We start from the raw sequence: 15962 nt of genomic DNA, 5'->3' as shown, positions 1-15962 counted from the left end.
TTCACTGCGGGAACACACACAAAAAGTTTATTTTTGGCCAGTTGGTGTGGCCTGTGGGATCTCAGTCCCCCTTCAGGGACTGAACTCAGCCACAGCAGTGAGAGTGCACCAAGGAATTCCCGAATGACAATATAATCTTCCAAGCTGCATTCTAAAGGAAATTATATGAGTTTTCTACTCTTACCAGCAATACACATATTTTCCTATATTCTTTTTTAGATATTACAACTTAAAAAAATCTTTGCCAACTGATGAGCAAAATTTTCCCTACTTTTACAGATTTTCCTGCCTCTTCCCTCACTGTCAAATTACCAACTGTCATTTCTTGGTGAAATCAGTAGGCGTTCTCTCCAGCAGCAATTCCCCTACCTTTCAATTTTCCACTCCTGGGTTGGGAGTCAGTCACAAATGTTATCTTTGTGAAGCACTGCACTAGGAAGGCTACTGAAATGCAAAGGTAAGACTACCCTAAAGAACCAAAAACCAACCTGATGCCAAAAGAAGAGGCAAGAAAAGCAAAAATAAACAAGTGGGAATGCATAGAACTGAAAAACTTCTGTAGAGCAAAAGAAACAATCAGCCTATTGAGTGGGAGAAAATATTTAAAAATCCCTTATCTGACAAGGGATTGATATCCAAAATATCAGACAACACAAAAACCCATAAATAATCTTTTTTTTAAAATGGGCATAAGATCTAAATAGACATTTTTCCAAAGAAGATACACAGATGGCCAACAGGTAAGTGAAAAGGTGCTCAACATCACTAATCACTGGGGAAATGCAAATCAAAGCCACAATAAAATACTATCTCATACCTGTCAGAATGGCTATTATCAAAGACAAGAAATAAGAGTTGGTGAGGATGTGTAGAAAAGGGAACACTTGTGCACCGTTGGTGAGAATGTAAATTGGTGCAAACACTATGGAGAACAGTATGGAGGTTTCCTAAGAAATTAAAAATAGAACTATGACCCAGCAATTCCACTTCTGGGTATTTTTCTGAAAAAAAAAAAAAAAAAAAAAAACCAGAAACATTGGTTAGAGGCCCATTGCAGGACACACCCTCTTTCCCCAGGGGGTTTCTGTAGCAAGTTTTCATATTCTTTTCAAACAAAGGTTTCTCTGTGTTAATGTGTGGGAAAAAAAAAAAAAAGAGGCAGAGTAGGCAAGCCACTTCTGCAGGATGTAGAGGGCTGTTGATTTGTTTTTGTTTTTTGAAAGGAAAACAATTTGTAAGATGTTGCACTAAAATGTCTTATATATACTTCAGAGACCTGTAGTAAATTATGTTTAAAAAAATGACTAGAAAAGATATATGCACTCCTATCTCACTGCAGCATTATTGACAGTAGCCAAGGTATTGAAACAACCTAGGTGGTCACTGATGGGTGAGCAGATAGAGAAGATGTGTTGTATCAACACCATGAAATATCATTCAGTCGTAAAAAGGAAGGAAATCCTGCCATTCCATTCCACGGGTGGGAGCTGAGGGCATTACGGCAAATGAAATAAATCAGACAGAGGAAAACAAATGCTGAGTCCACTTGTAGGTGGAACCTCAGGGACACTGACAGCAAGGCCAAGCTCAGAGGACAGGCCGGTGCGGCCGGGAGGGAGGGTGAGCGGGTGAGGGGAGTCAGAGGCTAAAGCTGCAGCTACGCGCCCCGGGGATGTGGTGTGCACGGCAGCACGTGACTGGAGTTAATACTGCATTTCATATTTGTAAGCTGCTAACAGTAAATCTTTAAAACGTTCTCATAACACACACACCAATTTTTTATATGGTAACATGTTAACTAGACTTGTTGTGATGATCCTTGCACAGCGTATACAAGTATCAAATCATTATGTTGTACACCTGAGACTAAAATAATGTTAAATGTCAATTTTTTTAAAAAGAATTAAAAACCTAGGGACAAGCAGGGTGATCAGGCAAGTAGAGTAGTTATAATACTGCTGCACATAAGAAAGGTATAAAGAAAAAAAAGAAAGGTATAAACAGTAAGCGTAAGTGGGCAGCTGAAGGGCCTTCTCAAACCTTTCCACTGCGCTCTCTGCAAACCTAGTCCCATATAGCACTTCCCACTCACTCTACTCCTTACAGTTCGTGTTTACACAAAGCTCACTCGGGCCTTCCCTGAAACCTGGCTCATCTCTCAAGAGAACTCATTCACCAGAAGCACCTCCAGAGGGGACCGTTCTTTCTCCTTAACTCCACGTGCTTACACTGGGGGATGGGCTCTGCCTTCTCTTTCCCCCCAGTGCTGCATCCCCATCATTATTCTCAGGGCGGTGAAAAAAATCTCAGCTCCTTTGGCGATGATGCCAATCTGATATGCTGTCTCTACCTTTCCCCATTGCTGTCACTCCCCAAATACACACACGCAGTATTTACAGAAGGGTGTGGTGCCCTGAATATTGCTGTCCCCTGGAGTCTTCAATGTACACTGCAAGTTATTCAATAACTAGAATCATAGTTCCTCATTTGATGGCCACTGTTGGTTTCCTCCCCAACGCCCTTGCCTCCCCATCTGGATGAGCTCCAATCCACCTCCAGTGGCAGGTGGATCCACCACCCTGGGTGGCCTAAGAGAATCAAAGTAACACCATCCTCCTTACCACAGGGTAAGGCAATAACCCAGACTGAACCTATCAGGGCATATTTATTTCCCTGACCATAGTGATTAGCTCAAGGGTGAAGTGAGGGAAGTCGCTCAGTTGTGTCCAACTCTTTGCAACCCCGTGGGCTGCAGCCCGCCAGGCTCCTCTGTCCATGAGATTCTCTAGGCAAGAATACTGCAGTGGGTTGCCATTTCCTTCTCCAGGGGAGCTTCCCGACCCAGGGATTGAACCCAGATATCAAGCCCAGGTCTCCTGCATTGCAGGCAGACGCTTTAACCTCTGAGCCACCAGGGAAGCCCAGTTCAAGGGTGGATGTGCATTTTTCTAAGCAGGTCTAGTCAGGAACGGATCGCAATGGTCAAGAGAGGCTCTCTCCCGTCCTTCTGTGGTATGAGGATGTGCAGCTAAGCCGCATCGAGCTCCAGGAAAGGATCCCAGGAAGAAGCTAACACAGGGACAGTGGCAAGAGAATTAGACCCCTTGGTGATGTCATGAATTTCTGGATCAATATGAACTGAAAACCCACCCTACCTCTTTCCAATTACTGAAGCCAATTAATCTTGTTTAGCCAGTTTCAGTCAGATTTTTTTGCTATTTGCAACTGAACGAACGTTAAGGAACACCCTCCTTAAACCCAGTGACCTTCACCTCATCACCCTTTCAACCATGCACCCCATGGCCAACTCACCTACTTCCGGCCTTCTCCTATATTCTTTGAAATTTTAATCTCCAACGTGCTGTTTTCTCCAACTACAACTCTGAGGTCTCCAAACATTTCACTTATTCATCCTCTTTGAGACACCAGCCTTATGACCTCCCACATTCTCTCAGTTTAATCAGCCACTTTCATACTCACTCCCTCTCTATTCGGCCTGGACCAGAAACCTTCTTTTAGTTAGACTCTCAACTTCCTCGCTCCCAAGGTCACCCACTATCCCTAGTCCATAAAATTTAAGCCACTACCACTCCAGCTGCCTGGGTTCTCTAGCTGGATTATCCAAGTGGCTGGGTAACACTGGAAGAGGAAAATCACCTCCTGTGGGTCAGCGCCATTACAGATTTATGATCTCCTTTTACAACCGTCCTCCACGCTATTCAGCAAGCTCATGGGCGGAGGAGAGTAGCCACTCAATAAATGTCAAATGAGTGTTTGTCAGTGGGTCCCCAGTAAGCTGTCACCCTTCTTTCAAAGCACCTATTTCAAACCTTCACTACTTTCTCAAGCCAACGGCTTCTACTTCCTGTTTTTGCAAACTGATCACCTCACTTTTAAAAAAATGTTTACCGTAGGTGCTGAACAACGCTCTGCCAGTTTCCGCTGTAGAGCCAAGTGAGCCAGCCACCTGTGTGCACACACTCCCTCTTCTTTGGACTTCTTTCCCACTGAGGTCACCACAGAGCACTGAGGAGAGCCCCCGGTGCGATGTGAGCAGTAATCACCTCACTTTCTACTTCATGATAAAAGAGCTCAGAACGTGGGAACGCCCTCAGTCTCCTGAATCCCCAACCTATCTCCCTATTGACTTACTAGTATCAGTGTCCATTCCTAACTCTCCCCTTTCACCCAGATTGCCATTCATTCTACAGATATTTGAGTGCCCAGCATATGCCAGGTGCTATGCTCTGCTTGGCCCTGGAAATAGTGTGTGTTGGTGGGGAGGGGGGGCAGGAATATAAAAGAGGTAACAACCTAAGCCAAGAAGAATAGCGTTCTTTTGAAGATCTAAAAGCTAGTAGGTGTGGTTGGTTCAGGCAAGGAGTGTTGTGAAACTATGCTGGCTTTTGCGGGTTAATGTGAGGATTCTTATCAAAGCATGTGAAAGGGTTTTAAGCAGGAAGATGACATGATCAAATGCACATTTTTAAAAGATCACTTTTATTACCTATGTCTGTTAGTTTATTCTCTGTGCTTTCCAGTAGGCTAAAAATATTTCAAATAGATTTCCAGGCCCTAACACAGACCTAGAATCAGAATCTTTGGGAGCAGAATCTGGAAGTTTCTCTGCTTACAGGAAATTTTGAAGAACAGCTAAATCTGAGTATCACCGTTTTAGAATATTACAAAAATGAAATTAGCATTTCTTACCAGAAAACCTATCTTTCTGTTTATATGTGTCATCTAGTATGCGTCTATAAAAATGGGCTTGGAAAGGACTTCACAAATGACCTGTGTATCATAAAACATCCTCATCATCCTCTCTCTTCTATCATGCATCACCACCAGTACCACTTTCTGATCAAAATGCCAGAGGACTGAAGACATATTTCCTACTTACTGAGGAAACTGGGGTCTCTCTACCTAAACTATTATCCATCTTAACACATTAGTCACTGGTGAAAGAGCTAGGTAAGGTGTATAGGGTGAAACCACAGTTATTCAAGTTACTAAAGATCTACACAGTGCCATGTAACTCCAGAAACTGTCCCATCAGGTTTTAATGTACATTAAAAGGTAGACCTTTCATAAGCTGTGCGCATCCTCACCTCACACTGTCTGAATGGCTAACATCAACAAGAACACAAATAAGAACGCTGGCGAAGACGTGAAGACAAGAGAACCTTGTACACCACTGGCAGGAGTGTGAACTGATGCAGCCACATGAAAGACAGCACAGAGGTTTCTCAAAAGGCTAAAAACAGAGTTACCATGTGACTGAGCAATTCCACTCTTGGGTATATATTAAAAAAAAAAACAACCCAAAAACCAATACCCCAGTGTTCACAACAGCATTATTTAAAATTGTCAAGAATACAGCAGCAACGTAAGTGTCCATTACAGACGAGTGGAACAAGATGTGGTGTGTACACACACACACAATGGAATACTACTCAGCCACAAAAAGAATGAAATTTTGTCACCTGTCGCAACATGGATGGACTTGGAAGGCATTACATTAAGTGAAGCATCTCAGAGAAAGAAATACTGTATGATATCACTTATACGTGGAATCTAAAAAATACAACAAATCAGTGAACATAACAAAAAAGAAACAGACTCACAGACACAGAGAACAAACCAGTGGTCACTAGTGGGGAGGGGGAGGGGAGCAGGAGGTGCAAACAATGGGTGTAAGACATGCTCAAGCATGTGCTTTGGAACATGGGGAGTGTAGCCAATACTTTGCAATGACTGCAACTGGAAAGTAACCTTTAAAATTGTATTTTAAAAAGCTCTGCTCTTCCTAATTATTTTAGTTTGACTAATATTAGAATATGCAATCCTTAAGGACACACAAGTCACACCCTAGGTGGCGCAGGAGGAGAGAAGAGTTGGGCATTTGTCACAGAAAGCCCAGACGCATGCATGATGCATAAATCACCTATGCCCAGCTAAGACCACGTTCAGCCTGGTTTGTGTTATTTATGATTAAAAGACAGATATAATACAGAAAATGAAGGACAGTCCTCCAACTTGACTTGCCAAGGGACTTCATCTTTTCTTCTTGCACCGCTTATCTATAAATCAGACAAAACGCTAGCGAGTCAGATGATGCCATAAGCACTTCTCCTTGGCCAACTGCCAAAGGGCAATTATAAAGGGGAAGGAGAAGAAAAATCAGATAAACCATCTTCAAAATCAACTTCTGTGGAAGTGAGGAAAGACACAAAAAGTCATCTTTGATGTGGCCCTCCCCCAAACAATCTTGTAACCAAACACTTAAGACAAATGCATTCTTTCTTGCTTTCCATCTGTTCATGCCTAGTCATCTTTTATGGATGAAAAATGAGGAAATACCAACTACTTCATATGTTGGGGAAGGGTAAAGGAAGTTTAGCTAACAAATCATTTACTCTGTGCCTGGTCCATTCTGTCTTACAAAAATTAACACACTGAATCCTCCCAACAGAACTTACAAGGTTAGGTATTACTGATCACTGAACTTGCTTGTATGTGGCAGAACCTAGATTCAAATTTAAACAGAAACCCCTCCCCCACCCCCAAATCTAGGCAGGCTGGTCTTAGTCCACATTCTTTAGCGCCCCCTATGGTTCACACCAGTACCTGCTCTACTGAGACCTCCAGAATAGTTGCTAACACCCTCCTCATCGTCGTTTCTATTACACAACCCATTTCTGGTCTTCCAAGAAGCTTTCCCCAACCAGCAAGTATCACTTCTGCACTGCCCATAAGCTCACTTATGCCTCACACCACTGAGCTCCGGTGGGTGAGTGTTCTTCTCCGACCCACTGCCTGCCCATCCAGGCAAGCCCCGAAGTCCAGCACTGTGTGAGCAACCAGGGCATTTACTGGTCCAGCCAGTGACGTCAGGCTTGCCTGGAGTGGCCCCCTCCAAGCACAAACAGGAACTCTGATAATCATCTGGGGGAAGTACAACACAGGGAATACAGCCAAAATTTATAATAACTATAAAGAGAGTATAACCTTTAAAAACTGTGAATCACTACGTAGTACACCTCAAACTTATATTTGTACACCTATACCTCAATTTTTAAAAAAATCTAAAACGAACAACCATCTGCGGGAAAGAGATGTGCGATGCTGGGCAGAGACTTCTCATAGTCAAAGGCTGGAGAACCCAGCCCTGCATTCCAAGACCTGTGAAGAAACGACAGGGAAGCTGGTACATACGCTGCCGCTGAATGGGGACATTTCAACTTAGAGCGACTAGGGCAGGTGACCCGGCTTAATTCCAAAGTTTTACACTTCAACTACCAGTTCATTAAAAAAAAAAAAACGAAAAGCTTCAGTTAACTGTTCCAAGTCACAAGGCAACTCAACGGCTTCTGTTCTCTTTCTACCAAACAGTAAGAGGACGCCAAAAAGGCCGAACCATTATGCCCGAGGGAGTAAGTGCTTCCTACTATCTGACCTCCACCCGGCCTGCTGCAGCTGCAGGCTTTTCCCCCTCGTTCCGCGTTCTTACCAGTGGATTCAGGAATAAATCCCCGCCCACACTAAACGGGGAACTCAGAGCCAAGCAAAGGAGCTATCCTGAGGGACCACGCACGGTTTTACGGTCAGGGATAGGGGCTGTAAAGTGCTCATTGCCTTTCGGTTCTGGGACAAAACTCGCACCCGCAAAACCTGAGTCACCAACCGCCGCCGCGGGCCGGAAGTCACTGCGCCAGCATCCTCCCTGAGCCTTACCGCGGTGTTTCCCGTGAGCCCGCGGGCGCGCGAGGACTACATCTCCCGGCATGCTCCGAGGCCGCAGAAATTAACCCTTCAGGGCCCGCGGCTGCCCTGCGCCCCGCCTCCGCCCCTTACCTGGACCCCGCAGGGTGAGTTTTGGGGCGCTGGGGAGGGGCGCTTTCCTTTATTTAAGGCTTAGGGGTGTGTGTGTAGGGGTATGTGTGTGTATGTGTGTGAGATGTACTCCTGGCTAGAGGAAAGATTCTGATTTTCCTAAAATGAGACGATTTGCAGTAATGAGGTTCAGATGGTTTTTTTTTGCGAGTGGGAGACCCAGCATCAACTCTCTAAACCCCTAAGTGGAATCACTACTGTCTTTCTCAGAATGCTATCTAAATCATCGCCTTCTTTACCCCAGTACAAAAATAACCAGCAAACCCTCCCCTCTTTCATAGGCCCCTGACTTCCACCTTTCCCCAGTGCCCCCAGCAAGGTTTGCAACCTGACTGCCAAGTCAGGGTTTTATTATCCTTCTGGTTGAGGGTTGAATACTCATGGAGCCCAGAGGACCTCGCACATCTTTATGGATTAGAGATTTTATTTTTTATTTTATTTTATTTTTTGGATTAGAGATTTTAGAAATTAGGCCTTTTGCCTCTCAGCTGCCTTTCCCCTCTGGTGCCACCACAGAGTCCCTGCAGGTTCAGCAGGCACCCCGCCTTTGTCTCACCTGAATGACCACAGGCTTGTGGACAAGGGCTCCTTTCTTCGGAGTATGGGTGATGGGTATTAAACTCAATCCTTCCCTCCATCCCCACTCCTAAAACAACACTGGGGATGGGAGACAGTGGGTGGGAGTCACACCCTTCTATTGCTCTCTCCGTATGGGGCAGTGCACAGTTCCAGTTCTGGCCTGGGAGGGAGGGACTTGAGGTACCGAGTATTATAAGCTGTGGGGTAAATTACCCTGCTCCTCATCCATAGGAAGAGGGAAGTGGAAGGGCTGCTTGTCTTTTTCCCCCTTTCACTACTCCCAGACCCCACTTTAATAAGGCCCCCATCCTTGCCTCCATCTTCAAGAATCTAAAGCTGCTAGGAAAAAGGTCTATTCCGAGTCAGGGGGTCGGAATTTTCTTGGTTCCCTTCTTTTCCTCACCCCTGTTTCAGTTTGTCCCTGGCAACCCTCCTATCTGCACCCTGAAAGTTAACTCCCCCATTCTGGGCTGTCTCTGACTTCCTCCCCCTGCCCCCAAAGGGCCATTGTTCTGGTCAGCATTTGGGGTGGGGTGGACAGAAGGGAGAAGACCTTGGGGCAGGAATCCTGAACCACACGAGGCCAGAGGAGTGAGGGCAGCCGGCATCTCTCTCCTCTGTCTCACCCTCCCCCCAGCCAACTGGCTCCCTGCCGCTGCCCCCGCCCCTTGACATCCCAGACTCCCTGACTATTTAAACAGAGATGGGTGCCCCCGTCGGCACACTGTCCTTTGGCCACCCGACATCATGCCTCCCAAGAAGGATGTTCCCGTGAAGAAACCAGTGGGGCCCCCTGCTGCCTCCAAGCCTGCTGCTAAGCCCGCAGTAGGGCCCCCTCCATCCAGGGTTGAGCTACCACCACCTGTCCCTCTAATCCTTGAGAAACCTGCGAAACCCCAGGAGCCCCCCATCGATCTCTCCAAAGTGGTGGTAAGTCCCTGAAAAGTGAGAAAAGAATGGAGGGGTTGGTACACCAGTGGGATACAGCCTAGGGGACTACGGGTATCTAGAAGGTAGGGAATCAGTAAGCACTGGATGATGGTGGGGGTTTTTCTTAGTACCCCTGCTTGGAAGCATCTAAACTTAATGAGTATTGTCTTTGTTGCCCTCTGCCTCTAACCGATAACACGTGTGTATGTACATCACTTTGTCACTGACTGTCATGCTGGAGGCAGAGCCTGTAAGATGGGGAACATCTGGGTTCTCAGGACAGTTTCAAGGTGAAAGGGGGGAGCTGCTGCCTGTGCCTGTCTGACTATTCAATATGAAAAGCCACAGCTCTGAACCCCAGGAGGGAAGGCTGAAGAGGACAGACTTGTTAGACAATCACAGCTGGGGGCCAGGGGTAAATTTAGCCTTTGTTCAGCCCCCAGTTATGTGAGGGATGCAGGGCTCAGGGCAGGAGAGGGAGGGGAACAGGTGGCATGGGATTAACCCTGTTCCCAGGAAACCCTCCCCCCAATAATTCCTCCTCTTGGGATTCTCCCAAGTTCTGGAGCTGGGAATGGGACTGCGGTGGCTGGGTTCCCAGCCTGGTCCCTACGGGCCCCTCCCCAGAAGTGGCTGCCAGCTGGTCGGGAGGAGTGCTGGAGAGGGATTGTGTGAGTCCTGTCATCTCTCCTCACCTGCTCTTCTCTTCCACAGATCGAGTTTAACAAGGACCAGCTGGAGGGTGAGGAGACGCCCCTGAGCCCACTGGCCATCCCCAGTCCCTAGTCAGATCCTCTTTCTAATTCCCTACCTCCATTCCCGACCTTGAAACCTCCCACACTCATGCTCCTTGCGTTCTCTGCTCTGCCCAGCTCAAGCACATTGTTTCTGAATTTCCTCTCTCCTGGTGGTGATGGGAACCCCTTGTCAACACTGACCTCTCGTTACACTCCAGAGTTCAAGGAGGCCTTCGAACTGTATGACCGAGTTGGGGATGGCAAGATCCAGTTCAGCCAGTGTGGGGACGTGATGAGGGCTCTGGGCCAGAACCCCACCAACGCCGAGGTGCTCAGGGTCATGGGATACCCCAAGAGTGATGGTGAGGGCACCTCTGGGACAATGAGGGTTTTCAGTTTGGTGGTGGAATGTTGGTAAGGTGATAAAGGATGCTGAGGTGGGTCCCAGGACTTTAAAAACTGTCAAACATAAGGGCAGAAAAATATCTGAATGTTGAACGGATGAAACCCTTCATGGTGGGGATGGGAGTTGGGTCCTAGGTGACACCCTGGTAACCTCTCCTTCACCTCTATCTCAGAGCTGAAGTCCCGGCGTGTGGACTTTGAGACCTTCCTGCCCATGCTCCAGGCAGTCGCCAAGTTGCCGGACCGAGGCTCATACCAGGACTACCTGGAGGGCCTCCGGGTGTTTGACAAAGAGCAGAACGGCAAAGTCATGGGGGCCGAGCTCAGACATGTCCTCACCACCCTGGGTGAGGCGGGCACCAGAACTCCTGGGGGTGTTGAGAGGAGGGGATGAGCTAAGAAGGGTAGCCAAGTAGGCAGAGCCAGTGAGGGATTACCGTCCTGTGGGTCGCGGGCAGGAGCCTGAGAAGGTCAGAGCCTTAGGGACAGGATCTGAAGGTCTTCCTCCAGTCTAAAGTGGGCTGCATCTGCCTCCCAAAGGGCGGAGGAAAGGGAAAGAGGCGGGAAATCTGAGTTTCAGTCTTGAGAAGAGATGACTGTACTCTCTGATATGGTCTGTTTCTTAATCCTCTAGAATTGAGTTTCCTTGTCTGTCAAAGCTTTCACCACCTATAATTGAGGTGAAATGGAAAGCAAGATTCAGAGACACATTCAAGGCATGCCCACTACAAAGAGGGAATTCTCTTGGGGGACTGTTGCTATGGGCAAGTCTCCAGGGTGGGAGAAGAGGAGGTACCACCAGAAGAAAGAGGCATGGGTTGATGAGGGAGGGAAGGCAGGGGCTAAAACATTGTGTGTGTCTGGACCCAGGAGAGAGGATGACTGAAGAGGAGGTGGAGTCTGTTTTGGCAGGGCACGAGGACAGCAGTGGCTGCATCAACTATGAAGGTGAGGGGCCAGAGGAGCAGAAACGACTGGGGAGGAGGGAGGCGGAGGCCCGAGGTATGTGGGTGGAGGCATCCTGGAGCCTGAATTATCTAAAGTCAGATGGGTTAGCATCAGGCCAGCTTCTGAGGCCCCTCTTGCCTCTTCTCTCTGCAGCCTTCCTGAAGCACATCCTAAGCGTCTGAGCAATGCAGGTAGGGCGCTCTCACTGCGCCTTGAGAGGCAAGCCTCCTTCCTGACATTCTGCCTGCGTACAAAAGCAGGGAAGTGCGTTTCCGTGTCTTGCTGCCGAGAGCGGCAGGATTTGGCAATGTTCATCTTTTTCCACAGGTGCAGTGGGGTCGGACGCTGGGCCCCCACCAGGCAAAAGCACGTTCCTGTCGCTAGGAGGCTATTGTTTCAAAATAAAGAGACGTTTCCTCCCTTAGCTTCCGACTCTTGCTTTCTTTAGAGGTGCGGGAGGGAAAGAGAAGGCTCTCCTGTTCCCACCCGCACCTACCAATGCGACCTCCTCTGACTTTCTCGCTGCTCGGAGGAGCAGATTCCTCGCGCCCCATTCCACCTTCTTCTGCAGTTTCTATGCCCCAGGTGGGGCTGTTCTGGAGACTAGGACACCAGCTGGCCCCGCCCGCCTCATTACTAATATAGTAACGTCATCTGCATAAACCCGGGCCAGGATCCCTATTGGCTGAGTCAGCTGGGTGACGTCATCGGGACGTACTAAGACTAGGGCTGGGCCAGGAGCCGGAGCCATTACTGCAGGAAAAGGTCCCGCAGAGCCGAGCGTCAAGATGGTGGGGCCCGGGGCCGAGGGGATGAGCGGGATTTGGGGCGAGAGGCGGGAAGCCGGGGGGAGGGGGCGGGGAGCGGGCAGAGTAGCGGGCAAATGAGCCTGAGGCCCTCGAGGGTTGGCGGTGGGGCTGGAGTGTCTGGGATCCTACCCCGCTGGGGAGCGAGTCCCTCGCGTGGAACAGGAGTTTGTGGTTCTGAGTTGTTGGGACCGGGACGGAAGCTGGGGGGACTGGAGTTAAGATGCTGACCACCCTCGTCTTCCCCGAGCAGTGTGACTTCACCGAGGATCAGACCGCAGGTAGGCCATCTCTGACCCCCGTTGAGGTCACGTTAGGGAGAGGGACACGCCCTCGAGCTCCTTCACCCCCACCTGCCTTCTCTTCAGCACCCCCAGGGGAGCACCTCTTGGGTTCCCTTCTCCTTCCTTCTGGATCTTGCATTTTCTTTTCTCACTCTTTCTTCCTCCCTTCCCTTCTACTCTAGATCTGAGCCCCAAGCACTGGGTGAGTTGTAGGTGCTGTGGGTGTGTGAAACAACTTGATCACTAATGCCTGCTGTGTGGGGGGCTTGGGGACGGTGTATTAAGCTGTTTGTGCTCCTCTGTTCCTTAATCAGCCACTTCTGCCTCTTCCTCCTGTGATAACCACCCCCTCCCCTCCGCTTGGAATTGTGAAGGCTGTAAACAGCAGGGACCTGTTTTACCGTGAAAGTGCAACAGGGGAGTCTGCTGAGGATACTTCTTTGTAGCAGTGCCCTGTGAAAGGACCCTGTACTTCAGGGGGGAGACGCGGCAGGCTGGGATGACCCCAGTCCCAGGCCGCTGCTCCCACTTCCTTATAAGGACAGGGCCCAGACTGGGCGGTGGCAAATTCCTGCCCTGAGTTGTGTAATGAGGCGGCTGGGCAGGCTTGCTGCAGGCGGAGAGGGTATGTAAGTGGCCGTTACCACTCTGCTAAGGGTTGAGGAAGGCCAGGTCTTTATGTGGGACACCTGAGTTGAGAGGAACAGACACTGGATCCCTCTCAGAGGGCTTAGGTGTACAGTGTTATAAATATTTGATTTCCTCAGCATGATCAGAGTTGAATGGGCAGTGGGGACTGTGGAGGAGGGTTGGGGTTAACACCCATGGGTCCCATGCTGATGTTTATCTGAATCCTCAGAGTTCAAGGAGGCCTTCCAGCTGTTTGACCGAACGGGGGATGGCAAGATCCTGTACAGCCAGTGTGGGGACGTGATGAGGGCCCTGGGCCAGAATCCCACCAACGCCGAGGTGCTCAAAGTCCTGGGGAACCCCAAGAGTGATGGTGAGGGTCCTTAAGAACAACTCCGCAGTGTGGTGGAGGCCCTGCAGTCTTCAGCTAATAGCTTCCTTTTATCTTCCTAGACCCCAAACAAGAGCGGGTCTTGTCGAGCAAATCCCACAGATTTCTCCTGCCTGGAGCGGGAGCCCCTTAACCCCCAGTCCTGAGAACACACATGACTTAGCTTCCACCTCCTTTTCGGCAGAAATGAACGTGAAGGTCCTGGACTTTGAGCACTTCCTGCCCATGCTGCAGACTGTGGCCAAGAACAAGGACCAGGGCACCTACGAGGACTATGTCGAAGGCCTTCGGGTGTTTGACAAGGAAGGGAACGGCACTGTCATGGGTGCTGAGATCCGGCACGTTCTCGTCACACTGGGTGAGGCTCTGCCCTTCTTGAGGTGCCACCTGCTAGACCTCCCAATGTCACCCGACTCCAGAACGTTCGCGCTCCCTTCCCCTCTGCAGGTGAGAAGATGACAGAGGAAGAAGTAGAGATGCTGGTGGCAGGGCATGAGGACAGCAACGGCTGTATCAACTACGAAGGTGAGGGATGAACCGGGGTCTCACTGGGCAGGTCACGCACAGCACTGGGGGCTTTCCCCGTCCCTGGATTCAGGCTCCTAAAAAAGTGCCAGGGGGCACGGGCAGGGCCCGGCCCAGCCAGGAACGGGAGCCAGGGGGGAAGAGCTCCCAGGGCCTGCAGGGTGGGGAAGGGGTGGGAGGTGAAAACAAAGGGATGTCCAGCCCCAGGCCGCCTGACCCCTTCACCCCACGCCTGTGTCTTGTCTTCACCATGTCTCTTCCTTCCTGCAGCGTTTGTGAGGCATATCCTGTCGGGGTGACCGGCCCGTGGGGCGGGTACGGCTCCTCCCAGCCCCCTCCCCTAGTTGCCCTTCCCCGTGGGTTTCTCCCCAGCCTTTGCTCTCCAGCCCCTGCCCTCCCCCTCACCATCTGACTTCCTCCTCCCGGCATGTCTCTGCATGGAGCTGACTGGGGAGGGGACGAGGAGGACAGCCTGGGGGCTGGTACCTCCTGCTCTCCTGGGACGGGCTCTGAGGTCTGGTTGGCTTCTAGGGCGCTGGTGTCTGGGAACTCACACCAGACTACCTACCCCTGTCTGGCTTCATGGTGGTCCTTTAGCCTGGGATCACGTGGAGGGCAGGGGGCGTGGGTTGCCTGCCCCATCGTGCTGCTGTAAATCTTTTCCCCTTCTTTCTGCTGGGCAGCTTGGAGGTACCCTAACCCAAAACTCTCTCCTCCTCCCACCAGTGGCTGGCAGTAGCTGTAGGTGTAGTTGGGAACCCTTCCGCCTCTGCTGTATTCTTGCTGCTCGGGGTGGGGCGGGGGGACTAACAGCCGCTGGGAGGGGAGCTGGGGGTCGAGAGTACTGGGCAGACTCAAGGTGGCCCCTCTGCAAACTGCCCCCAAGGTTGGTTGCGGTGGGCACATTCCTTCTTACGCTGCCTTTGTGGTCTGGTGGTCTCCTGGCCCCGGTGGACCCCTCCCCTCCGCCCTGCCCCCTGGTTCACCCCCCTCTCCTTCCCACAGAGCTTGTCCGCATGGTGCTGAATGGCTGAGGATGTCCCCCATGTGCGTGGATGCCGCACCGTCCTTGTGGGAGACTGTGTGTAGCCCGGAGGCTTCCTAGGTTCTCTTGTTACAGTATTTTCCCCAGATTCTCTCTCTTGGATATGTCTGCCATCAGCATTCACCAAATAAACTTGTTCTCTGCTCTATGTGCAGTTCTGCTCTTCTTCCTGAGCAGGGTGAAAGGGAACACAGTCCCGGGTCAGTGGACCAGAGGTTGGGGAAAGCCAGCCTAGGGCCTGTAGGAGCCGCCTTTGCCTGAGTTAAGAAATGCTGGCTTCACTCACCGGTGCTACAAAGGCTACACTGGGGGGATTGGGAAAGCCATAAATGCCCACAGGACTAAGGCTGGCCACCCTCATTCCACCCCATGTGGGGCCGAGTCCTCTCTGAGCCCTCCCTGCCATGGAAGGCCTTTTGTCAGGGAGCCCGGGAAGTGTTTACCGGAGCGAAAGTCAGGCCATATTAGTACTGCCTGGGCTGTCACTGCAGCGAGGCCCAGGGCCAACAACAAGAAGCAGCCGAGATGCCTGCCTTCTCCCGCCTAATAAGGGAAGACGTGAAGCCACCACTTCTGAAAGGATAAATAGACGAAATTTCCAGGTTGTGAGATGTCCTTCCAAATCTTAAATGGCTATTTTTAGAGCAGGTGAGAGCCTCTCCCCAGCCCCTGCAGTTGTTCAGCCCCGACAGCTGGGCTGCCTTTGGCCCGGAGTTGGTGGAGTTGGCCGGGCGTCTCTGCAGCCCCGCCCAACGCTGCTGGAAGGACTCCCGGGTGCTGCCTCCCGCC

At 50.2% G+C, this 15962-nt stretch overlaps 2 protein-coding genes across 8 annotated transcripts; both read left to right on the top strand.

Moving 5' to 3' along the window:
• The first annotated feature begins 7736 nt into the window (after positions 1 to 7736).
• On the top strand, positions 7737 to 11916 carry MYL6B (myosin light chain 6B). 2 transcript variants are annotated; one of them, XM_043890255.1, is made up of 8 exons: positions 7737 to 7868; positions 9174 to 9402; positions 10117 to 10144; positions 10358 to 10501; positions 10718 to 10891; positions 11415 to 11492; positions 11646 to 11683; positions 11820 to 11916. In XM_043890255.1, exons 2-7 carry the CDS (start codon positions 9220 to 9222, stop codon positions 11672 to 11674), a joined length of 636 nt encoding a protein of 211 aa, XP_043746190.1. In that variant the 5' UTR covers positions 7737 to 7868; positions 9174 to 9219; the 3' UTR covers positions 11675 to 11683; positions 11820 to 11916. The 2 variants fall into 2 exon arrangements, with proteins under 2 accessions (XP_043746190.1, XP_043746181.1); XM_043890246.1 differs by lacking the exon at positions 7737 to 7868 and adding an exon at positions 8480 to 8505.
• A 235-nt stretch (positions 11917 to 12151) lies between these two features.
• MYL6 (myosin light chain 6) lies at positions 12152 to 15321 on the top strand. 6 transcript variants are annotated; one of them, XM_043890341.1, is made up of 7 exons: positions 12152 to 12283; positions 12552 to 12579; positions 13442 to 13585; positions 13788 to 13961; positions 14051 to 14128; positions 14399 to 14443; positions 15134 to 15321. In XM_043890341.1, exons 1-6 carry the CDS (start codon positions 12281 to 12283, stop codon positions 14425 to 14427), a joined length of 456 nt encoding a protein of 151 aa, XP_043746276.1. In that variant the 5' UTR covers positions 12152 to 12280; the 3' UTR covers positions 14428 to 14443; positions 15134 to 15321. The 6 variants fall into 6 exon arrangements, with proteins under 6 accessions (XP_043746276.1, XP_043746270.1, XP_043746292.1 ...); XM_043890335.1 differs by lacking the exon at positions 14399 to 14443; XM_043890331.1 differs by lacking the exons at positions 12152 to 12283; positions 12552 to 12579 and adding an exon at positions 13156 to 13207.
• Positions 15322 to 15962: the final 641 nt, after the last annotated feature.

The sequence above is a fragment of the Cervus elaphus genome, chromosome 3 (genome assembly GCF_910594005.1).
Source record: "Cervus elaphus chromosome 3, mCerEla1.1, whole genome shotgun sequence".
In the NCBI taxonomy this organism is placed as follows: Eukaryota; Metazoa; Chordata; class Mammalia; order Artiodactyla; family Cervidae; genus Cervus; species Cervus elaphus.
This window is presented reverse-complemented; position numbering and strand designations above follow the sequence as displayed.